Below are 25836 nucleotides of genomic sequence, written 5' to 3'. Positions count from 1 at the left end.
GGATGGCTCTCTGTACTGTTACGTCTTTGTTCTGTATTAACAAATAAACTAAAAAATAAAAAAATCTACGTAATCTTGTGTAGTGAGTTGTGACTCAACCGTGGCTCGCGTCGACTGTTGACGGCGACCGGCCCGGGTCGGTATGATTTTGATGCGATGGTGTTTTAAAACTACCCACTAGTATTATAATTTTTATTAAATATTTGTATTAGAAATGTATATATGCTATACTTACCTAATTAAACTATTTTAATTACTTTATATTTACTGTACGCTTTAAGATGCAATTTTGTTACCCACTTTTTATAAAATAGCCTGTAAGTTCCATTTAAGTGGAAATTCCTTTATGGAACAATAAGTGTCTTAAACCACAAAAAATCTATATATTTCTGTGCTGACCGTACACGTCCACACACACACAAATGCAAGGACTTCTTCAAAGTAATTTACCTGTTGTCACAATATCTGACGCATAGCACCAAATTGGAAAAGGGTTGCTTAAAGATCTTTCTCCACCTTATCGTAGAGCACGTTGCAAGTATTTCTCATACCGATATAATTTTATTTGTTTTAGAGTAGTAGAGAGACAGCGCTGTACATATTGGACTGCGTGTTTTCTGTGACGGTGGTTGGTTCCCTGGTGGTGTTCGTGTGGCGAGGATCCTGGGCATTGCTGGACATCTTCCTGTTCCCTGCAGACACAACCAAATCCTGCTGGATCTCCTTGGTAAGAATCATCCATTCATCAATCAATAATATTAATATAAAGAGAGGATTTGATTTTTTATGTTTGTTTGTAATTTAACTCTCGAAACAATAGGTTTAAAAATTCACTTACCGCCGTTTTCAATAACGTATCTCTAGTTACGGATACATTGTTATCACCGTTTAATAACAAGATCTTATTTATCCATAGTTATGTCAAATATAGTTTTATAGTCCAATGCTTTATGTCGATAGGTTACTGAAATGTAAGTAAGCGTAAAAGGATAGATTTGTTTACCTCTACTAAGTTAAACCAATGATAGACAGGTTATTGTAAACGGCCGTTAGAGAGCTACATAATCGGTGATATAACTATTTAAACGAAAATTATTTCTTTCAAAAAACTTAAAATCCTTATGAAGATTACATAATATAACCCACATATCAAAAATATGCTTTTCATTACTAACTAAAACTAAACTATAGATTTTGTAGTTATCATATGTATCCTATAACATGGTTCGTCATGCTCACTAAAATAGTAATGCTTGTGGCGGTGTCGTGTGTCCTTCCCTCAAATATTTGCGAATGGAATGATGGCTGGTCCATGCGTCAACTCGTAGACAGGTTCTGGTTGTGGTTCAAGGTCGACCAGTTATAGTTAATAAATCATTGTATTTGTTGGATGTTATTACTAATTATGACAGTAATCACGACCATCATATTCAACCAAATTATGAATTCAAGGTCTTGATGCATCTGATATAGAATAATTTATATTTATCTATACAGTTTATTCTTTAATACTTTTTATGAAATATTTGATATTATATAACGATTCATATGAATTAATGAAATGATGAATCGGGTTTCATAACCTCTCCTCACAAACAAATTTTTATATCAATAAAATACTCTATTTCAAATTCAAATTCAAAAACACTTTATTCATGTAGGTCACGGAAATGATACTTATGAATGTCAAAAAAAAATAAAAATATTGTTTCTTATTGAATTTACCGCTACTTCGTAAAGGGTTGAGCTAATGAGAAGAAGTAGCAAGAAACTCACTGCCACTCTTTTAAGTTAAGATTTACATTTTAATTGTTTTACAAATCATTTCAATTACAATATATGCAAAGTGACGCAACAAAAATACTCAAATGTCAAAAATTGAAAGGCTTACACGAGTAAGTCAAAAGAAGAAAAAAAAGAAAATTAATACTTATAAACACAAGAGATATTGAGTATAGTAGATGCATCAATCCACACATACCGTAAATAAATAGAGGCATTATGTGAACATTTCATAAAATTTAATATATAATAACTTTAACTTTAAAGGAAATTATAATAATAAAAAACACATCGAGCAGACCCGGTCACTAGATCATCCAGCCACCACGAGTAGCACCCGTTCACGAGCATGACGCATGGACCAGCCGTCGCCTCCCTCGATTTTCGATTTCGAATTTGATTGAAAAGAGTGGCCGTTGAGTTTCTCGTATGTCCTTCTCACGAACTCTACTAAATATTAAACAATATTTCACAAGAAATAATAATAGATGATAATTTATGCGAAATTTCTGGAATAAAACTAGATTTCGGAGATGCCTGTGAGGGGATTAGCTTTTCAGAGGATATTTCTGGATACCAAGATGGCATCCGTATTTCATATGATCGATTTACTTGGGCCCATTTATATCGTAGCCTGATATAATTTTTCTTTTAGAACACTTACCTATACTTAATATAAACAAATACAGAAATAATGATTGTAATGTATCATGTATATGTTAACGGCCTTACAAAGAGACCTAGTAAAATGTTTAACTTTAGAACGCCTCAGAATAAAGCAAGAATATGCAAAATACAATGATAATATTGAATTATTCCGAATATCAAGATGATTTGCAAATAAACGCGGGAAACGTTATACGTCTGAATAAATCTTATGATAAACGTCTATTTGTATACATTATTCATATTCTTGGCTTATTCTCAGGTATAACTTTATACCAAGTTTATTTGTAAGGGCAATGTGCTTAAGTATAATAAAAGGACTGAATTAATATATTGAAATTGACAAGTTCTGACGTGTTGAATGACAGCTGTCATTAGTTGACATTTAACAGACTAGTTGAAACGATAAGTTGAAAGGTTTCACATGTTTAGACGTAGTTCCTGCAAAATGTTCCAAGCCACAAACATCACATTTTAAGGAATTCGTGTTTAAAGTTTAAGAAATATTATTGTAATCCATACACGTGGGTTGGGCTTTATGATGTCAAAGGGTTGTAGTAGGGCTGCCATATTGCCCATCTAGCAGAAGGACTCAGCTCTGCGGCATATGCAGTTAGAAAGATTACAGAGTACACGAATGTTGCGACCGCTAGATTAGTGTACTTCAGATATTTTCACAGCATCATGACGTACGGTATTTTACTATGGGGTCATGCTGCTGACATTGATATAGTGTTTGCTCTGCAAAAGAGAGCTGTTCGTGCTATATATCAGCTTGGTTATAGACAGTCCCTCAAAGAAAAATTTAAAGAAATAAATATTATGACTGTTCATTCTCAGTACATTTATGAAAATTTAATATACGTTCACAAAAATCGTCACCTTTTTGCTCTTAATAGTGATTTTCATTACTATAACACTAGAAATAAGGGATTGCTTGTAACTAATTCTAGTAGGCTTCATAAGATACATAATAGCTTTAAGGGTGAATGTATATACTGCTATAATAAAGTCCCAGCCACTGTTCAGGCATTATCTATAAATAAATTTAAATGTTTTATAAAAAAAATGGCTCTGTCGTAAATCCTATTACTCCACTGCTGAATATCTAAATGATCGGACAGCCTGGGACTAGATTGTGATTATTTTATAGCGATAGAAATGATTGTACAATATTGTATATTTTTATTGAAAAGAGCGCAAAAAAAGAATGCTGGGAGAGTTTCTTGCGCCGCTTCTTCTCTCTCAGAGCGCCATTTGTTTCCGAAGCGGTAGTAGTATCTAGTGTTATTAGAAATGACATCAAAAAGAATTCTAAAGGAATCAATTTTGAGAAAATAAATGCCTTTTATCCCTTTTTATGCCTTTTCATATTTTGTCAGTCCATTAATTTGAATCACGTGACCAGTTTTACGTCCTTAACTCAATTTCTGCATGATTGTGGCTTGGAACGTTTTCTGGAATAACGTCCGTTTATCGAATCGATTTTTCTTGCTTCGATATTATTGAACATCTGTTCAGACGTTTCTAATAACAAGCGATTTAGTATTTGATCGGCTAAAATCCTTCCGTGTGAACGTGTTGTATCCCTAAGTTTGAATTCGTCTGCAAATCAAGAGCATCAGAAGCTAAAAATCACTTGGCAATCTGTAAACACAGGCAGCGCTTTTTTCCTCATTTGGGTCATAACTCAGATGATCGTCATTGAGTCAGTGACCACTTATGTGTAGGGTTGTCACTTCTGGTCTCAAAAAATGGTTATCGTCCATTATCGACTGACGATCGACATTTTTGAGGACTGCAAATAATTTTAGAGTAACGCAGTAAGTAATTGACATTAGAAGAAGGCACTGCTTGGAATAGACAATAATAATAACGATACTAATTCAAACAAACATATTAAGCTTTTTAAAAATAAATATTTTTTAATTGAAGTTTATGTCAAAGTTAACAATAAGATTATAGCTGCAATAGATAACGCACTATCTTAGAACAATAGGTTTTTTATTACAGCAACTATTAGATGCTTGTGTGCGTGGCATCTTGGCACTCAATGGCATCTTTCAAATTTTGTATCATACGCTTCGTGTTATTTTACATTGAAAATAATAATATACAAAATACTTACTGATGATAATATGTGAGTCTTTCTTATTTCCTGTAGAAAGTATTACCTACTACGCAACCCAGCATTTTAGTGTCAATTATTAGCAAAGTCAAACATTGTTCGAGACTGGCTCGAGTACGCCCAGTTGGGCTTAGTATTAGTTGCCGCACTTTGCGACTACGGCTGCGTTATCTAGTTGGAGCGCAGCGTAGAACAATCCTTTATCTAAGATTATAGCAGTCAGTAACTATAGGTGTGTTGTGATAATCGGAAATTAATTTGTCTCAGATAGTAATTTTTGGTATCTTGTGGCTTCATCGCCAGATTTCATATGGACTCTATTATTGTAGTTTATATCTATCTGTGAAATACTAAATGGTAAAGGGAAATCCCGTTACTACTCTTATTTTAATGTCATTGTCGCCAGTTTCTTTTTTATGAAAATAAGGGACGTTTAGCTGATGGTAATTTATACGCCTTGTCGATAACAATGCAGTGAAGCTCAAGATTCTTAAAAAATCCAAAAATTCAGAGAGGCACTACATTTACGCTCGTTATCTTGAGACATAAGATTTTAAGTCTCAATTGCACAGCAATTTCTTTAGCTACGGCGCCCTTCTGAACACTGAAACACAGTAATGTTTACACATTACTGCTTCACGGCAGAAATAGGCGCTGTTGTGGTACCCATAATCTAGCCGGCATCCTGTGCAAAGGAGCCTCTCACTATTTGTGGAGCACGATATAATGCTCCAAAATTTGTTGTGTTTTCAGTGACTGCGAGATACGTAAAAAACTTTGGCATAACTTGGTCTAACGTCTTTTCGATATCCTTTCAAATAAAAATCATGCAGAGATCTTGTTTGTAAAAGATGCACCAGAATTTCCATGAATATTTTTTGATATTTTGTGTGGAAATATCCCGAAAACCCTAAAAGCATAATCAGGGCTATCTAGACCAACATTATTTGATAGTGCAGAGATTACCTCGACTCAAAAGTATGACTGTAAAATATCTCTCTCTAGTCATTCCCTCATTTAGTCATCAACAGGTGATCCACACTTGGAGTGTACTATTTGTTTCCATCGGATTCTGTCCATTGCGGCCCTGACAACGGAGCTAAACCTCAGGGACCTGGAGTCTTTTATTTGGTCGGTCCATCTGGTAGGAGATCGGCCTCGGGCTCGCTTGGCATTTGTGTTCCCAACTACGATCAATTTCTCAAGGCTCTCATTACCCCTTCGCATTATGTGGCCAAAGTATAAAAGAATTCATTGGTGGCGTATGGTGGACAAACTCGTTTTTATCTTATTGTAGCTGTGAGAGGATCGACACATTAATTGTTCTCTTGGCCGTCCAAGGTTTCCTCAACATACGCCTCCAGCACCACATCTCCAAGGCATCAATCCTCTGCCTCTCTTGAGCCCGTATCGAAAGTAAAATAGTAGTCAATAAAACTATCTTGAACATGTAACAGATTCAGCCCAAAGATAGACAGCCCTAATCACAACCAACAATTGGCGTTTCCTCTCTCGTGGCCCTCGTTCTACTACGCATTGGCTTAAGCAATTTTTGATAAGGTCGACTGTGTTTTCTTAATGAATAACAAATATTCGATAGAAGTCAACAATAATTCAAATTCAAATTCAAATATTTTTATTCAAAATAGGATGTGACATCACTTATTGAAAGTCAAAAAACTACCTCCCATTCCAAAATGAATGCCTCAGACCTGAGAAGAATGGGCGCCATAAACTCAGCGGGCTTTTTTTTCATTGAATAAATATGTTTACAAAGTAATATTGTACAATTAAACTTATTATTTAATAGCCTGAGGGCGGTCACTGCATTCCCAATCTGTGATATCATTAAGAAAGTCATTTATGTTATAGTAACCTTTACCACAAAAACGTTTTTTAATAATTCTTTTGAATAACGTAATACTTTTGTATTCAACATTTTCTGGGATCTTGTTGTAAAAGCATATACATCGCCCCGCAAAAGACTTACTAACTCGACTTAGCCGAGTAGTATTCATCATCAGTTTATGCCTGTTCCTGGTGTTAACGTTATGGTTATGACAGTTTCTGGCAAATTCACTTATGTGCCTATGAATATACATTACACTATCAAGAATATATTGAGAAGCAACAGTCAAGATGTTAATTTCTTTGAATTACCTAGGTTATAAAAAGCGCGAATAGCCCTCTTCTGCAGCACAAATATTGTATTAATATCGGCAGCGTTGCCCCGTATCAATATACCATAGGACATAATACTATGGAAATAACTAAAGTATACTAGTCGCGCCAATGTGCGCTAATGCGCTAATGTTTTGTATATGTAATTTGGAATATGAAATTTCGGTAAATCCCAAGAAATACATTATTCTACTATTGCTACTTCACGTTCAAAAAAAATCAATATCTATATATAACCTTAAATTAAGGATTGATCTCCGCATTCCAACAAGAAACGGCAGGCGTAGTTGCAAAGTGCGGCAACTAATACCAATATTTCGCACATATTTGTACTCTAGCCAGTCTCGTTCATGTTCTATTAAACTTCGCTAATAAGTTTGTAAAAATAATACTACAAGAAATGAGAAAGTCACAGGAACACATATCATCAGTAAGTATTTTGTATTTTATTAATTTCAATGTAAAATAACACGCAGGGAATATAAGTTACAAGATTTGAAAGATGCCACTGAGTGTCAATATACCACGCACATGATCATCTTTACAAATAGCCCATACACACTACAATATAAAGTTACCGTAATAAAAAACCTATTGTTCTTAGGTAGTACGGTATCTAGTTGGAACACAGAGGAGACCAATCCTTAATCTAACCTCCTTATTAATAATGGTCCGTAACTTAAAACAGCCGCGTCATTCTGACTTAGGTAAATAGAAGAAGATAGAGTGAGAATTAGCAATGCTTTAAGTTAGCAGACTATTATGAATAAGGGGGTAAGTCTATAACACACTGTCAAGTGCAAATGCGAGATTAAGGTAATTGACATAAAATTAAAGCAATATGCTATGTTTACTTATATATACCTACGTTGCTGTTTTCTTACTTGCAATAAAAAATAATTCTATGCATAGATTTCACGGGTTTTATTTGTAATGCAATGGATTCTTATTGACTCAGGAGTACGAAGTTCGTAAAATATTACACAGAATCTGTACAGTAACGCGAAGTAAAAGCTCCAAAAATACCTTCATCTCATAACGGTGTGTGTCGATTGCACAGAGTACCTTATATTAAAACTGAAATAGAGGTCTAACTCCGCGATCTAAACCAGTTACGGTAAGTGTCGCCCTCTAAAGATTTATTCCGGAGTTATATCTAACATCTATATAGATATACGTTTACACATACGAACAACCTACCTAGCTATAGCTGCTTATTATTTTGCTTTAATTTGTAGTGTTCACCGAAAAGTAATAAATGAAACAATGTTAATTTTTTTTTTTAATGATTTTTTTTTGAAATATTTATTAAACATTTTCTTCGCCTTTATTTTATGCAAATCCGTATCATCATCACACTCTCTCTTGTTCACTAAAATTTGTCAACCCTGGTCGATTGATGCATCTCTTGTTTTGACAAATTAATTTACATTTACTTTTTTGGCTTACTCGTGTAAGGCGTTGAGTATTTGACGTTTGAGTATTTTTGTTGTATCACTTTACATAATATGTTGTAACTTTAATTATTTGTGCAAAGATGGAGCTATAAATGTTGATTTAAAAGAGTTGCAATGAGTTTCTTGCTACTTTTTTTATTAAAGCTCAAACCTTTCGAAAATTGCGGTAGATATAAAAAAGAATGAAAACTTATGACATCCATAAGCGTCATTTCCTTGACCTACATGATTTGATTTGATTTGATTTGAATGTAAACAAACAAACTACTATTTGAAGACCCCACAAGAAGCAAACATCGATTATGTAAATGACTTCATTCCAAAAATAGAAGTATTATCCAATTGCACGAGGAAATGGATTAATAAGGTAAATAAGCGGTTATGGCTGGCTTCATTGTCTGCATTATGTGCGTCCTTTCTGCCCACAGACTCTCAATGTCAGTGCTGAGGACCAATGTATTATTAACATGTCACTTCTAATATTATGACTTCACAAGATGGCGGCTGTTACGAAAATCAGTAAAGATCCTCTTTAAATAATTTGTTATATTAAAGTTATAACCCCTTATTTCTGAGATTAATTAAAGAAATTCAATTTGTAACCAAAATTTATTAACAATGCGATTTCAATAAGAAGAAAGAGGCATCTCAAGTCAATATCCTAATATGCAATTAGTGGGGTTGAGCAGGTTATCAACTGTAAAGTAGATCTTGTAGATGGAGATAGAGAATAGCCACAACCTGAGAGTTGAATAAGACATACCAAGGCTCAGCGAGGCCCGCATCATTCATAAAATTTGGTTACAAGTGTAATTTGTACAAGATCCTCATTTTCATAAAACAATAAATTATTGGTAAAAAAAGAAATGTTACAAAACTAACAAATACTCGTAGTAGAACTAAGATAAACCGGTTCGGTTTAAGCAAATTTGCAAATGAAAATTTCTCACATTCCAAAATGGAAGTAGTAATAATAATAATATAATTATTGAATTAGGCGTTACTTTGCGGAAATCCATAATTATACAAATGATTTAAGTTTTCTTTAGTGTTAATTCCGCCAATATTTGTTTCTAAAATCTCGCACGAGACTTTGGCGAGACAACACGTCCTGAGGATGCCTCGTGTAGAGGCGAAACACGTGTCGAATTGTTTTAGAAACAAATATTGGCGGAATTAACACTAAAGAAAACTTAAATAATTTGTATAATAATAATATATTTATTTGCATAATCCATGGTATAAAATGGTGTTGTAATACAATGCTGAACTAACATGTTTTGCTATCACTATTTTTTTTTTATATGAGAGGGGCAAACGAGCAAGAGGCTCACGGGATTGGGAGAGGCAACCGCCCATGGACATCCGCAACAACAGGTGTGTCAAGAAATGCGTTGCCGGTCTTTAAGGTGGGAATATGCTTTTTTCTTGAAGGTCCCTAAGTCGTATCTGTTCTGGAAGATCGCTGCCGGTAGTTGATTCCACAAAGTGGCTGTGCGAGAACTTTCGGACAAAACGCGCGGTTGTGGAATGCCAGACGTCTACGTGATGCGGATGGTACTTTGCACGTAATGTCCGTTGGTGGAATTTGGCTCTTGTAGAGCCGGAGAATCCCTCCCCGAGCATTCGCGCTCGGGCTGCCCCTCGTATTCTGGGGAGGGCACAGTACCGCGTATGTCACAGGACAAACAGGGCAGCAACACCACGGTACCCCGCTCCACGCTTAATGTGGACTTTTGTAACATCCGGGGAATTCACTCCAACTTAAACGCCGTCCACCACCACCTTGAGACGGCGCAGCCGGCCTTGTGTTTCCTAACGGAGACGCAGATATCTCGACCTAGCGATACGTCATATTTAACGTACCCCGGGTACAAAATTGAGCATAATTTCATGCCTCATGCCGGGGTATGTGTGTACGTTAGGGAGGATATCTGCTGTCGCCGTCTCGGCAATTTTGAGGGTAGGGGCCTGTCTACTCTCTGGCTCCGCGTAGATTTAGAGGACCGCGTCCGCATCTATGCGTGTGTCTACAGGTCCCATAGTGGTAACGCAGAAACGGATCACCTCATGGGCTGCGTTCAAGCGGCATTTGATGACGTGCTTGCTCAGATCCCCTCCGCTGAAATCGTAGTCTTGGGTGATTTCAACGGGCACAATGCCGAATGGCTTGGATCACGTACCACAGACTACGCAGGGCGATCTGTGCATAATTTTGCATTGGCGTATGGTCTGTCCCAATTGGTTGAGTCGCCGACGCGGCTCCCGGATGTGGATAGCCACATGCCGTCCTTATTAGATCTTCTGCTGACTACACATCCCGATGGTTACCAGGTCTCTGTCGACGCCCCTCTCGGAACGTCCGACCATTGCCTGGTCAGGAGTGTAGTGCCTATCCGACGCCAACGTCGCAGACCACCAGCGACCCGCCGCGTTTGGCACTACAAGTCAGCAGATTGGGATAGGATGCGTTCCTTTTTTGCATCCTACCCTTGGGGCAGGGTTTGTTTCCTTTCAGATGATCCTAGTGCCTGCGCCGTTGCAGTAGCCGATGTGATACTGCAGGGCATGGATATTTTTATACCAAGCTCTGTAGTACCGATCGGTGGCAGATCACAGCCCTGGTTCGATGCGTCAGTTAAAGCAGCATCTGACTGCAAAAAACAGGCGTATCGAACTTGGGTTGCGGCGCTGGGCTCAAAGGATCCGAACTGCAAAGTTCTGAAGAGGAAATATAACCGTGCCTCCAGATTTTTTAAGCGGCAAATCGCCCTTGCGAAATCGAAGCACGTCGTCAAAATTGGCGAGCAGCTTTCCAGTTACCCGACCGGAACACGCAAGTTCTGGTCGTTGTCGAAAGCTGCTCTTGGTAACTTCAACCAGCCGTCCATGCCGCCGTTGCACATGAGGAATGACACCCTGGCCCATACGGCAAAAGAGAAAGCCGATCTCCTGTGCACTCTTTTTTCCTCCAACTCGACTCTTGACGACAGCGGAAAAACACCGCCGACCATCCCGTGGTGTCAGAGCTCCATGCCTGAAGTACAGTTCCGACAGAAAACTGTTAGGCGAGCTCTGTTTTCGTTGGACGTCAGGAAGTCGAGCGGGCCGGATGGCATTTCTCCAATCGTGCTTAGAACGTGTGCCCCTGAGTTGACGCCGGTGCTAACGCGTTTATTCCGGCACTCTTATTCAAAAGGCGTAGTCCCTGATTCATGGAAGTCAGCCCTTGTCCATCCGATCCCAAAAAAAGGAGACAGTTCGGATCCGGCAAACTACAGGCCTATTGCTATTACCTCCCTACTCTCCAAAATTATGGAGAGCATAATTAACCGCCAGCTCTTGGTATACCTTGAGGGTCACCAGTTGATCAACGACCGGCAGTACGGCTTTCGCCATGGTCGGTCGACTGGCGATCTTCTGGTATACCTAACACACAGATGGGCGGCGGCTATTGAAAGCAAGGGGGAAGGCCTGGCAGTTGGTCTGGATATAGCGAAGGCCTTTGATCGTGTATGGCACAAGGCGCTCCTCGCAAAACTTCCATCATTTGGGCTTCCCGAGAGCTTTTGCAAGTGGACCTCCAGCTTCCTCACTGGGCGCAGCATACAGGTCGTTATCGACGGTTATTGCTCTAATCCCAAGCCCGTGAACGCTGGAGTGCCCCAAAGCTGTGTGCTATCTCCCACGCTGTTTCTTCTGCATATCAATGATATGTTGGACACCGCCAACATGCATTGCTATGCAGACGACAGCACTGGTGATGCCGTATACACGGGCCATGCAGGTCTCTCTCGGGAAAACGTCGACCAGTGCCGGGTGAAACTTGTGTCTTCTATCGAGTCCTCTCTCGAGAAGGTCGCGGAATGGGGTAAGTTGAACCTTGTCCAATTTAACCCCCAGAAGACTCAAGTTTGCGCGTTTACCACTAAAAAAACCCCATTTGCCGTATCACCGCTCTTCGAGAACACTTCCCTTAAAGCCTCGCCTAGTATCGGAATACTGGGTCTCGAAATCTCGAGCAATTGCCAATTCCGTGGCCATCTGGAGGGCAAAGCCAAACTGGCTTCAAAGAAACTGGGCGTCATAAATAGAGCACGGCAATACTTCAAGCCGGCCCACATTCTAGCGCTCTACAAAGCGCAGGTCCGGCCTCACATGGAGTATTGCTGTCATCTCTGGTCTGGCGCACCCCAGTATCAGCTCGATCCATTTGACCGTGTGCAACGCAGAGCAGCTCGAATTGTCGGGGACCCAGTACTCTGTGAACGGCTGGATCACTTGGAGTTGCGTCGAGACGTCGCTTCATTGTGTGTCTTCTACCACATTTATCACGGGGAGTGTTCCGAAGAGCTGTTCAACCTGATTCCTGCCGCCGAATTTCACCTTCGCACGACACGCCACAAGTTACGATATCATCCCCACCATCTGGATGTGTGGCGGTCCTCCACAGTGCGGTTTTCAAGGAGCTTTCTTCCTCGTACCACGAAGCTGTGGAATGAGCTTCCTTGTGCGGTGTTTCCGGGACGATACGACATGGGTATCTTCAAGAAAAGCGCGTACACCTTCCTTAAAGGCCGGCAACGCTCTTGTGATTCCTCTGGTGTTGCAGGAGAGTGTGGGCGGCGGTGATCACTTAACACCAGGTGACCCGTACGCTCGTTTGTCCTCCTATTCCATAAAAAAAAAAAAAAAAAAAGGTGAGAACAGTACTCCATGTGAGGCCGAATGTGCACCTTATAAAGTTGCAGGCGGTGGCTTTTAGTGAAGTACTGTCTTGCCTTACTAAGTACACCAAGCTTTTTTGAGGCCAGTTTGGTCTTCTCTTCCAAGTGACCACGGAACTGAACGTCGCTCGATATATCGCCGCCAAGTATGCCAATACAGGCTGTGGCAGTTAGAGGAGTGTTCTCGAATCGAGGGGATACGACAAAGGGAGACTTTTTAGTGGTGAACGCACAAACTTGTGTCTTCTTGGGGTTGAATTGGACTAAATTTTGTCGGCCCCATTCCGAGACTTTGCAAAGCATAGTCTCGATTTCAGACACAAGTTTGTTCCGGTTCTCGTCGACGCTATCCTGGGACATGTTGGCACGGCCGGTGTACGAAGCATACCCTGTGCTGTCGTTCGCATAGCAATGAATATTGCTGATTTGCAGCATATCATTGATATGCAGAAGAAACAGCGTAGGGGATAGCACTCAGCCTTGCGGGACACCAGCGTTTATGGGTTTTAAGTCGGAGCATGCACCGTTGATAACAACCTTGATGCTCCGATCAGCCAAAAAGCTAGTGACCCATTTGCACAACTTCTCGGGAAGCCCATAGGATGGGAGTTTCGCTATAAGCGCTTTATGCCACACCCGATCGAAGGCCTTCGCTATGTCCAAACTCACCGCCAACGCCTCTCCCTTCAACGCATTTATGGGTGAGGTATACAAGAAGATCACCAGCTGAGCGACACTGACGGAAACCGTACTGGCAGTCGCTGATCAGCTGGTGCCCCTCTAGGTATCCCAAGAGCTGGCGGTTGATGATCGACTCAATTACTTTGGAGAAAATGGAGGTAATGGCAATTCCATAATTTCGGGACTACGCCTGATGAGTAGGAGAGCCGGAAAAGACGGGTTAGGACCGGCGCCAGTTCCGGAGCACATGTCCGCAGCACTATCGGTGGAATGCCATCGGGCCCGCTCGATTTGTGAATGTCCAAGGTGAGAAGCGCCTTAAGCACGGCGCCATGCCGGATTTTTACCTCCGGCATGTATGACTCGCACCGCGGAATATGCGGTGGTGGTGCACCTTGGTCATCCAGAGTCGAGTTGGACGTGAAGAGGGATCCCAGGAGATCAGCTTTCTCTTTCGCGTCATGGGCCAGCGAGTCATCATCCCTGTGCAGTGGCGGAATGGCTGGCTGGCAGAAGTTTCCTTGGACAGCCTTGGTGAGCGACCAGAACGCACGAGTTCCCGAGGGAAGGCGTGCAAGTCTCTCGCCAATTCTGCCAATGTGCTTCGACATCGCGTCAGCAATAACTCTTTTGAAGGACCTGGAGCCATGATTGAAGTGTTTTTTAAGTTCGCTGGAATTCACATCCTTAGATTAGCACTCCTGCTTTCGGCGAGAGGCCATTTTGCACAGAGGAGGATGGAATGAAGAGTTCCATACCTTGCAGTACCACATCAGCAACAGCGTCAGTAGCGGCATCTGGATCTCCCAGCAAAAAACAGATCTGCCTCCACGGGTAGGATGCAAAAACACCGCATCTCGTCCCACTCTGCTGACCTATAGTGCCACACGCGGCGACAGCCTAAGGATCGGGGCCGTGCTCCGGATCAGGCAGTGGTCCAACGATCCCAGAGGAGGGTCAACGGAAACTAGGTAGCCGTCCGGATGTAACAGAAGGTCCAACAGTGAAGGTGTATGATCTTGCACATCTGGGACTCGCGTTGGCGCAATAACCAGTTGCGTCAAACCATATGCTAAGGCGAAGTCGTGAACAGATCTCCCTGCATGATCGGTGGTACGTGAGCCTAGCCATTCGGCGTGGTGGGCGTTAAAATCGCCAAGAAACACGATCTCTGTGGTGCGCAGTGGGGATCTGCTCCAACACGGAATCTGTAGCCATTTGGATGTGTTCGAGGAGCCGGTCAGTCCCTCCGTTACCGCTATGGGACCTATACAGGCATGTGTAGATTCGCGGATGGTCATCGCAGTCTACACGCAGCCAGATGATGGATAGGTCCTGTCCTTCAAGAAAACTCAGGCGTCGAGAACAGACATCCTCCCTGACGTAAACGCACACGCCAGCCCGTGGTATAAAGGAGTGTTCCAAATTATACCCCGGGTATGAGTGGTAAGATGAATCAGCTAAGGTAGATATCTGTGTCTCGGTTAAAAAGAACAGGGTTGGCTTCGCCGTCTCCAGATGAAAGTGGACGGCATTTAAATTTGAACGAAGCCCCCTGATGTTGCAAAAATCCACAGCGAGTGTGGAGGCGGGGTGGTTTGAGCCTGCTGCTGCTGTTTGCCCCGAGTCAGCGCAGATTTGCCCCCTCCAGAATACGCGGGGCAGCCTGAGCAACCACTATCAGGTACAAGCCCTAATTGTGGACGCCCAGGGACGGATTCTCCAGGGCTGCATAGCCTGGTACCGTCCTGGAGTAGTCTATTTTTAGTCCGTGCTGCCATTTGTATTTGGGGTGTAGGCCTCCGGATACCCCACTCGCCGGACCAAACTCAGCGGCATAGCCGCTATTTCACGCCGGTTTCGAGTAGGACGAGTGGTATTTCTCCGGGCGTGCCGGCCCAATTCGGTTGAGTCTGTGAGGACCCAACATGGCACTACTACTACTAAAACTACTAAAACATTCATTGGCAGGGCGTATTAGTTACCATCAGCTGAAAATCCTACTCGTCTCGTCCCTCATTTAAAAAAATAAGAGTATTCTTAAGTAATCTATAAGAAATTACGCCAACCTTCAAAATATATGCACGTTGTTGAAATCATGGTATTAACAATGAATACGTAATAGTACAAGTACAGAAGGTTCACTCCGCAAAATAAATTAATTAAATAAAGACTCTTTCTGCGATACAAATAGGTGCAATTCAGATCGCACAGCTCTTACACAATTGAACACTCAGGCCCGGTATCCACCAAAGGGGAGAGGAGAGGAGACCGAGGAGATAACAGCTGCAAAGCTGTCAGATTATTTCCGCCAAAGCTGAGAGATTTGTTTTTTTTTTGCGCCCAAACAAGGGAAAGGGCTACCCTCCGGGATAACGACGGGAGGGAGGTGGTGATATCTCCTTACCATGGTGGATGTATTTGGCCTTACGGGCCTCAGGTATCCACCACAACGGAGAGGAGAGGAGATATATTTTGATAATCCAGAATCGGTTTCCATTGATTCTTTAAATATTGAAGAATTAATTGTGTTTCTTCAACCTCTAATTCCTCTTCCTCATGCAAGTTAACATATAAATATTGTTAACGACTTGATGCCTTCTTTTGTAGACATAACTTGACTAATTTCGAGCTCTCACAGCTCACATCTCCTCTACTCTCTATGATGGAAGTAGCTTGACAGCTTCGCGGTTTATCTCCTCTCCTCTCCGCTTAGGTGGATACCGGGCCTCACACAGTTTTCCATGCATCTCACAGATTTGATAGGCGAGCCGATATCTGGTGTGTACCTCTATCACAGAGTAAGTTTAGTAATTCAAAGAAGTAGTTCTGCCAGCTTCTTGGCAGGTGCATCTTAAATTCCGTTTACTTTTTATAATTAGTTAATTAGTTAATCGTATATTTTATTTGTTTTCGTCAAATTTATTCAATGCAATAAATATGTATGAAAACTTATAAGTTTGACCCATGTTACGTATAAAATATTATTGTGATTTTAAATGTCCTCTTTGTTCTGTTTAGATCCTTCTGCTGTTAGGTATGACAACAGGCCTGGTTTATTGTTTAACTCACTCCTTAAAATCTTAGTCTCATGCCAACATATTCTTTAGTATATTAGCCTGTAGCCAACCACAAGTCGTGCTACGAAAATTTTCCTTTCACGTACTTTAAATAAGTAAGTAATTTACGCATTGAGTTAACTGGAATCACATGTTTGTTTAAACTGTTAAGTAAATATCGGTATTCACGGAATTAGTATTTAAAGTATGTCTTATCGTTCATCTTAAAACTAACATAATAAAGATAAGTGTTTATTGTGGGATTAGGCAAGGCGCCTCCGACGTCGAGTTAATTTGAAAACATCAGATATAAGCTCATGTATTATTAATAAACCGTTATTTTTTTTTAAATATCAAATGTATCTCATGAAAATTACAGACCATATCAGTGATTGTTATTGTGGGCGTTCGTACAATTCACAATGCTATTTATAAATCTCTAGGCAGACTTAAATTCGAACCCCTTTCCCCACGTCGTTCCCTCTCCACTATTAAATTCCTAGTTTATAATTCATTAACAAAACCACACGTCTAACATACGAGGGGCGTTCACTAAGCAGTTGCAGTTCTTAAAATGTAATTTGTCAGGAAACTTGATGTTACACCTTAAAATCTAAGCAATATATAAATTTTTAAGTGATGTCCCTCTGTGATTAAATATTCAAATTTAATTTGTACCTGGAAAGAAATTAGTGATGCAGCGAGTGAAGGTTTTGCTGCAGTAACTTCATGGCTAGATAATCACCTACTGACACTTAATATCGAAAAAACAAAGTTTCTCACATTTTCCATAAACGCCAATACTCAACCCTCTTCGAATTCAGTAATTATTTAAGCACACACATGTAGCAACTTGAGAACTTGTCATTGCGAACCAATCACTAGAAGTAATTCTACAAAGTATCTCGGTGTAATACTAGATCAAAACCTTAACTGGAAAGAACAAATCTCCAACCTAACTAATCGCGTAAGAAAATTGATTTACATATTTAAGACAATTAGAAACGCATGTGATGTAAAATGTCTACTAAATGTTTACTTCGCACTATGCCAGTCTATATTACAATACGGTCTTAATGCCTGGGGAGGTACCTCAAAGGGCACCATGTTAATAGTTGAAAGAGCTCAACGTATGATTCTAAAAGTTATGACACGTAAAAAATATACATATCCAACAAGCTTGCTATACTCGGAATTGGGAGTGCTTACGGTACGTAAATTATTTATTAAATGGGAGATCCTGGCACAACACAGAGTTAAAACTTACTTCACTACGAGACGTAGAAAAGATGCAGTCTATCAAATCAACACTTGATCGATTTTGAACACAATCAAATACCTAGTTTGTATAAGTTTGCTAATTTCAAGTACACGCACCTAAGTATCGCTGATCTAAGGACGATGAATACTATCCTTTCGTGATACAGTTTTTACTAGTATGAAACGATAGGGTTAATCAGTTTAATGACAGCCACTAAGTTACCTATACTAATGAAAGTAAACTTTGAATAATAATTAGTTATATTGTATTTAGTTAATTGTATAGATTAAGAAGCTGTATAATGGTTGTTTTCATATTTTAATAAAGATTATTATTATTATTATTACCTAAGTTTATGGACAATGCGGGATTCAAAACCCTTTCGGGATACGATCCAGAAATCCCAGAATTAAGCCCACTGTCCCAATTACGCATGAACCATGAATCTTGGTAGGAATGTTTGTTTGACTTCGAGTTCCACTACTGTAGTCATCGAACGTGTCTTTCTGTTCCAGATAGCAGGATACTGTCTGGTGGTGATAACGTTCTCGCTGCAAGTCCCCATGCGATGGGCAGTTTCGAGGCTGCAGGGTGCTTCCAGGCTCCTGGTGGCTGACTTCTACCATCTCGTCTCCTTCTTGGCAACTGTCAACGTCTGGAGGGGAGTCTGGGGTTTGCTGGATATCTACCTCTTCCCGGGTAAGCGGAAACAACTCTTTTCTTCCACATTAACAATCCATTTGTAGAAATAATAAAAACTTTTTCTTCCACATTAACAATCCATCTGTTGAAATAATAAAAACTTTTTCTTCCACATTAACAATCCATCCGTTGAAATAATAAAAACTTTTTCTTCCAACTTAACAATCCATCTGTTGAAATAATAAAAACTTTTTCTTCCACATTAACAATCCATCCGTTGAAATAATAAAAACTTTTTCTTCCACATTAACAATCCATCCGTTGCAATAATAAAAACGTTTTCTTCCACATTAACAATCCATCCGTTGAAATAATAAAATTTTTTTTTTCCACATTAACAATCCATCCGTTGAAATAATAAAAACTTTTTCTTCCACATTAACAATCCATCCGTTGCAATAATAAAAACTTTTTCTTCCACATTAACAATCCATCCGTTGAAATAATAAAAATGTTTTCTTCCACATTAACAATCCATCCGTTGAAATAATAAAAACTTTTTCTTACACATTAACAATCCAACAGTTGAAATAATAAAAACTTTTTCTTCCACATTAACAATCCATCCGTTGAAATAATAAAAACTTTTTCTTCCACATTAACAATCCAACCGTTGAAATAATAAAAACTTTTTCTTCCACATTAACAATCCATCCGTTGAAATAATAAAAATTTATTCTTCCACATTAACAATCCATCCGTTGAAATAATAAAAATTTATTCTTCCACATTAACAATCCATCCGTTGAAATAATAAAAATTTATTCTTCCACATTAACAATCCATCCGTTGAAATAATAAAAACTTTTTCTTCCACATTAACAATCCATCCGTTGAAATAATAAAAGTTTTCTGTTACAATAACAAACCATCTGCAGAAATAACAAGTTTTTCTTTTATAATTATAGTCTGGCCGTGCACGATAATCTCAGTAACGGATAAATTTTAGTTCACTGGTAACTGGAACTGGGCACTGGAAGCCCCTGGTAGTCTTTAATGTTAATGTTTCATTCTAATCAGTTTACAAGTGGGTTAATTGAAATAATCCTGAAATTTACCCCGAAACTACACACATAAACCCATTCGGATTTTACCGTGTACTACACTTGTCGCATGTTATAAATAACTAAGAGAAAACTAAGAATATACTATATGACATAATATCAGTACTTCAAACTAATTATAATATGACTTCAAAGCATTTTTACAATTAATAATTAAACACTTATTCTAATTTTTACAAACTTATTCTATAAAATTACAAACAAACAAACCTAGTTCTTACCGCATACTTATTTGAAAGTACCCTTCAATTTACTAACGTTTGTGTATTATTGTTCTCTGTTTAGGGTAAGGTAGTTTTATTACGACATATACAGGATGTCTTGTGAAATTATATTTAAATAAGTCTTTTGAAACAATCCCGCAAAGCTGGTATCTAAATTAATCGAAATATACATTTTACCATTTACTATCACTACGGAAAAACTTGAGCTTTTACATTACAAATTATTTTGATTTTAGATAAACTTCTGACTTACACGATTAAGTTAAAAACTCACAGAAATGTGAATTAATACAGAAAACCTCAACTGTGTTATTTATAAACGCGAAGTAAAGTTACTTCAAGTTTAAAACTTTTTAACTTTATCATACCTTTGTCACTACAGATATGCATGACAGGGAGAAGTTGTTTTAAAATTGAAGTAACTTTACACTTAGTTTATTAATAAGACAGGAAGAGTTTTTGAATACTGAACATAAATAAATATATTATGGGTGCATTATAATGAACATTATGAAAATATATTAAATAAATAAAATAAGCCTTTATTGCTGTTCACAAATATTATAAATGATACTTAACTAAATATAAACTTAAATCTAAATTATATGTTATGTTAAACAGCTTGTCTTTCGACAAAGGCCTCCTCTAAAGATATCCACGCCTCTCTCTCTTTCGCTATTTGGATCCATTTAGGCCCAGCTACTCTTTTTACTTTATCTTCCCAGCGTTTAGTTTGTCGCCCTTTTCTTCTACTACCATCTCTTGGATACCAGTCGGTTATTATTTTTGTCCATTTTTTTGTTTTTCTCCATATGTCCTATCCATCGCCATTTTAGTGTTCTGCATATTGATTTTGCTTCTTTGAATTTAGTCATACTTTTTATATCTTTCAATTTTACTTTATCTCTTCTTTTAACTCCGATTACGCTTCTTTCTATGCTGTTTTGACAGACATTTATTTTATTTGATAATTGTTCGGTTAGAGTCCATGTCATGAAAATATATTATTAACTTTTAAATTGACAACATGAAGCAGAATCCTCGATGACGAGCAATGATCATTCATCCACGACCCGCCCACGACGCTCCTAGAAGCATTGACATTTTAGCCAATATTATCATTGAACTGTCCGCCCTCGTGCTATTAAATAATGCTATATGATAATGATAATAAAATAATAATAAAAATTAATAGCGTGAGGATGATCGCTCAAGTCATGAGTCATATTTAATGTTATAGTGACCTTTACCACAAAAAGGTTTTTAACAATACATTTGAATTTCGCAATACAATTGTTTTGAATATTTTCTGGAATCTAAAAGCTTCGCCCCACAAAAGACTTACTAACTTGGCCGAGTAGTAGGCATTATAAGTTTGTTTGTTCTTGATGTTAGCATTATGGTTATAACAGTTTCTAGCAAATTCACTTATGTGCCCATATACATACATAACATTATCATTATTATGAGGTAACAGTTAATATATTTATTCCTTTAAATTTTGCTTTTCTTTAATTTACCAGTGGAATTTACCAGTACCTTTACACAGCTCGCACACGCTCCTATACCCTAAATTTTTTGCTTTCTCAAGAATCCTGAGCGGCACTGTATTGTAATGGGCGGGGCGTCTCGTCCCTTACTATCATTTAAAAATATAGGTTATAAATAGCGCAAATAGCCTTTTGAAATGAAATCTTTATTAAATCTCTGAATTTTATTTAATTTTTTTTGTTTTGTTGTAGATTCACCAAAGCTCAGTAATTGGTCATGTCACATCGTCAGTCTGGGTTTACTGATAATTCTCAACTGTTCAAACTCAGTCCTCGTCCGAGGAGTCTATATAGACGCGGAAGAACCAGCCGGTGACTGTGTCATCTTTCCCTGCCACTATCTCCGACTGTTCTTCCACAAGGAGAGAACTAAGAACAGACACAAGATGGCCCTTGTCGCTGCTGCGTCCACGAAACAGAAGATTGAAGAAGCAAGTGTTCCTTTACAGACACCTGAGGAAAAGGTCTAGGTGATCCATATCAGTTTTACTCATAGATGACGTTTGAAGTGCTAAGAGAGTGTAAATTGAGTTGAGTCGAATTGGCAGCACATTTTACTTTGATTTAAAAGCCATTTTGTGATCGATTGATGTGCAGAACATAATCTCAATGCTAGCTTGTATTAACGCCAAATTTGAGAGATTATATTCCCCAATACATGTACAATTTTCAATCATTATGTATTATTCTTAGGTAATTTATACGTCTAGATTATTCTTCTAGCTGTTAAGCAACGCATGGCAACAGGCCAGGTTTATTACGTTAATGTGTATAATAGCTTATCGCCGTTCCTGGTTCAGATAGAGATAAATTACTACCTTCTATTGTCAGTAATCACTTACCCCCTTATTCATAATAGTCTACTAACTTAAAGCATTGCTAATTCTCACTCTGTCTTCTTCTATTGACCTAAGTCAGAATGAGCAAAAACACTCCTAAGCGACTGTTTAAAGTTAGCGGACCATTATGAATAAGGGGGTAACTAACTAACTTCTATCGCTGGAAAGCCATACGCCCTCCCATTGACAGACAGCGTGTTCGGATAAGGTGAGTTACCGTTGACTTTTCTGTCCCAATAAAGTTTATTGGGGCAGAAAGTTACGATTTTTTATCACAAGTAGGCCACAACCGGAGATAGACTGAATATTGGGAACGGCACTAAGTCTTTGACGTTCATAGCTTTTGAGTCGATCTAGACGTATAAATTACATAAAGTTCTATTTTATATTATAAAATATCTGATTTTTTGTATCGTGTAAATAATAGTAAAATATGTAGATAAATCAAGGGAAACAATCACGAGAAATTGCATTTAAATATTCAGTATTCTTGATGTGTATTGAAATATTGTGTGCGTATTATGAATGTTTGAATATAACATTACAACTAACCAAAAAACCGTATTTAATAACTATATAAATATACATCCAAACAAACACTGCTATATTTATTATAATTATCTAAAAGTTATATTAAGTGTTAATTCCACTTAGATTTCTTAGTCGACTTGCAAAATGTACCTAACGCGTAGTCCACTGAAAATTCCACCCACGCTGAGCGCCCCTGCCGTACGAATTAAACCATTTCAACACCTGGTTCGCTTCTACACGAGGCATCTGGAAACACTGGAACGAGAGATTGGCCCTTGTTCCTGTAATAACAATAACACGTATAGTACATACACGACACGTTAACAAGCACGATAGTACATATACAGACACAATAATAGATCCAATCCTAACACCAATCTAGTCCAATCCCGACACGCTTAGTACACACACGAAACAGTTACAGGTCCAATCCTGACACATTTAGTACATATACGGATACAGTAACAGGTCCAATCCCGACACGTTTAGTACACACACGACACAGTAACAGATCCAATCCTGACACGTTTAGTATCATTATATAAGAAAGAAAAGTCGTCGTTCTCATATAAATACACATTGGGACATATGAAACCAAAAGTTAGTGTGTAAAGCTTGTGTAGAGAACACTAAGATTTCCATCAATTTCTAAAACTTCTAATGTGAAATTGATGAAGTAAAATTTCTAAAATAATTTTCAATAGTGAGCAAACGAATAAAATTATTCTTCTACAAAAGTGAACCCTTCCACACAATGGTATGTTGTAAATATGTGTTAAATGTGATATGTATTAAATCGCAATAAGTATTAATAATGTTTAAGTTGTACATAAAGTATTATTAAAAATAAACAAATAAATACATTCATACACTTACTATTGTTTGATTTGTCTAATTTAATCACTTTAACCATTACATCATCCAAACGAGTGTTGTAATGAAATTCAGTACAACGTTATATCATCCGTTTTCATAATAACACTCCTTTGGATGATATTATGGTTACTAGGACTGGCTTTTAATGTGAGCAGTAAGCTAACTGTTTCAGAATCTTTTATAGAGGATTCATATTATGGGTGTAGATAAAGTCTTATATGAAACTGTTGATAATTAGGTATTAAAACACTCGTGTGATACTATCATCACACCCGGCTCCCCTCGTGTGATAAACCCACATTCGTGTTTTAATACCCCTTATTACACAACAGTTGCATGTACAACTATTTATTGTAAATCCGTTATTTTTTGATTGATCAGCTTCGGCTATGTATTTATAAGAACGGATTATTGGGCCTGACCTGGACCCGACACCACAAACTCAACATCCTCATCAACCTGACGGTATGCACCCATTTAATGAAATAAACACCTCGGCTCAACTTACAGGTCGCTTTATTAATACTATAACAAGGAGTTCTTATTTGCAGATAAGAACTCATTGGTATACGGTTGGCCGTTAAGATTAAAAATTATAATTTAAGAAGAAATAAATTAATAAATGACGCGAATGAAAAAAGAATCGAGAATAGGGATCATAAAGAGAATGTAAATACTACGTAATAAGAGGCATGACTGCCTACGTAAAAATTAAAATCTAGTTTAGTATGAAACGTGAAGTAATTACAATATTATGGCGACGAAGTATAACCCGGCTAAGTGTGAAAGCGAAAAGTTTATTAAAACGTAGTGGATTTCGAATCTTCGTTTTTTACAAGATTATAGCCGTCATCTGTCAATCTGTCAATGACTGCACGTTTCACACAAACGCTTTTTTGTTAGAGAGTTTCGCTAGGCTGAGGGATGAGATCATGAAGTAAAGTATAATATTATATAAAATATATTTTATTGTGCAACGACCCCACGTGTGAGGGAAAATCTCACACATTACAATAGTACATATAGTAACCAGAAAACAGATATACATAGTAATTATTTTCTTTAATGGAGAAGGAGGACAAACGAACGTACGGGTTACCTGGTACTAAGTAGGTAATCACCGCCTATGTTCTCTTGCAACACCAAAGGAATCACATGCTTGTTTTGTTGTAGACGAAGCTATTCCCCTCAGTCATTTGTGGCGAGTGTAGGTACCTGTTATTACATTTTGGCTGGGCACCAACTTAAAACCTATCAATAGGTAGTAGTTTATTAATATTTAAGGTATCAGATTTGCATAAGAGGTGTATTAAATGTAGTCTTTATTTAGTTAGTTTATACTTTTCAGCTTTTTTATTTTAAATGTAGTTTTTTTTATTTTTTACTTTTTAGTGTATTGAATAGGTAGATCTGTAAACTACAGTAGGATTTTTCTAGATTTCGTTGCTTATATTTATTTATATTTTTAATATATGACAATAAAATAAATACAATCCACGTAAACAAAAATATTCATACAAAAAGTTCATAAAATTAAAAGTACTGGGCCATATTATGTTACATCCTTATGGGGCCCAATGGCAAACTTTCTGCATCAAACTAAAGATGAATCACGTAAATCGGAACATAAATCTCAGCGTAATCGTTTTACATACATAAAAAAATAATTGAATTAAGAACCTCCTGCTTTTAAAGCCGGTTGCAAAGAATATTGTATTGTCATTGAAATGTATGACAAAGATTCACTTCAATCAAGACGTTATAAAGTGGTAGAAGATCGCGTTCAATGATTTCGTAACACACATAGATATAGGCGAATCTAACACATAGCGTATAAAAATAGGCTCGTCACAAACATGTTCACATATTATTAGAGAGCTCAAAGCTCTACATTTGTTTCTCAAATATACTCAGACATCTTAAAATATACTAATTGATAAGCTATCTGTTTATTATAATGCAATTGAATGACATTAAGGTCGTTAACCTCACGTTAACCCACTGCGTGTTAATTAAAGTAACTACTCGGTTATGTTTACAATAAACCACATATAGATTTCAATTATTTATTAACTTGCAAGTTCCTCAATGTAGACGCATAATAATAT

The 25836-nt window shown here is 38.1% G+C and overlaps 1 protein-coding gene across 1 annotated transcript in view; it reads left to right on the top strand.

The window, feature by feature from the left end:
* LOC126968034 (uncharacterized) overlaps positions 1–23727 on the top strand; it is a 46561-nt gene extending 22834 nt beyond the window's left edge. Inside the window, exons 2-4 of the mRNA XM_050812819.1 lie at positions 575–727; positions 18458–18641; positions 21675–23727. Of these exons, the coding sequence (XP_050668776.1) occupies positions 575–727; positions 18458–18641; positions 21675–21952 (615 nt within the window). The 3' untranslated portion in view covers positions 21953–23727. The remainder of the gene's footprint in view (positions 1–574; positions 728–18457; positions 18642–21674) is intronic.
* The last annotated feature ends 2109 nt before the right edge of the window (positions 23728–25836 follow it).

The sequence above is a fragment of the Leptidea sinapis genome, chromosome 14 (genome assembly GCF_905404315.1).
Source record: "Leptidea sinapis chromosome 14, ilLepSina1.1, whole genome shotgun sequence".
NCBI classification, from domain to species: domain Eukaryota; kingdom Metazoa; phylum Arthropoda; class Insecta; order Lepidoptera; family Pieridae; genus Leptidea; species Leptidea sinapis.
This window is presented reverse-complemented; position numbering and strand designations above follow the sequence as displayed.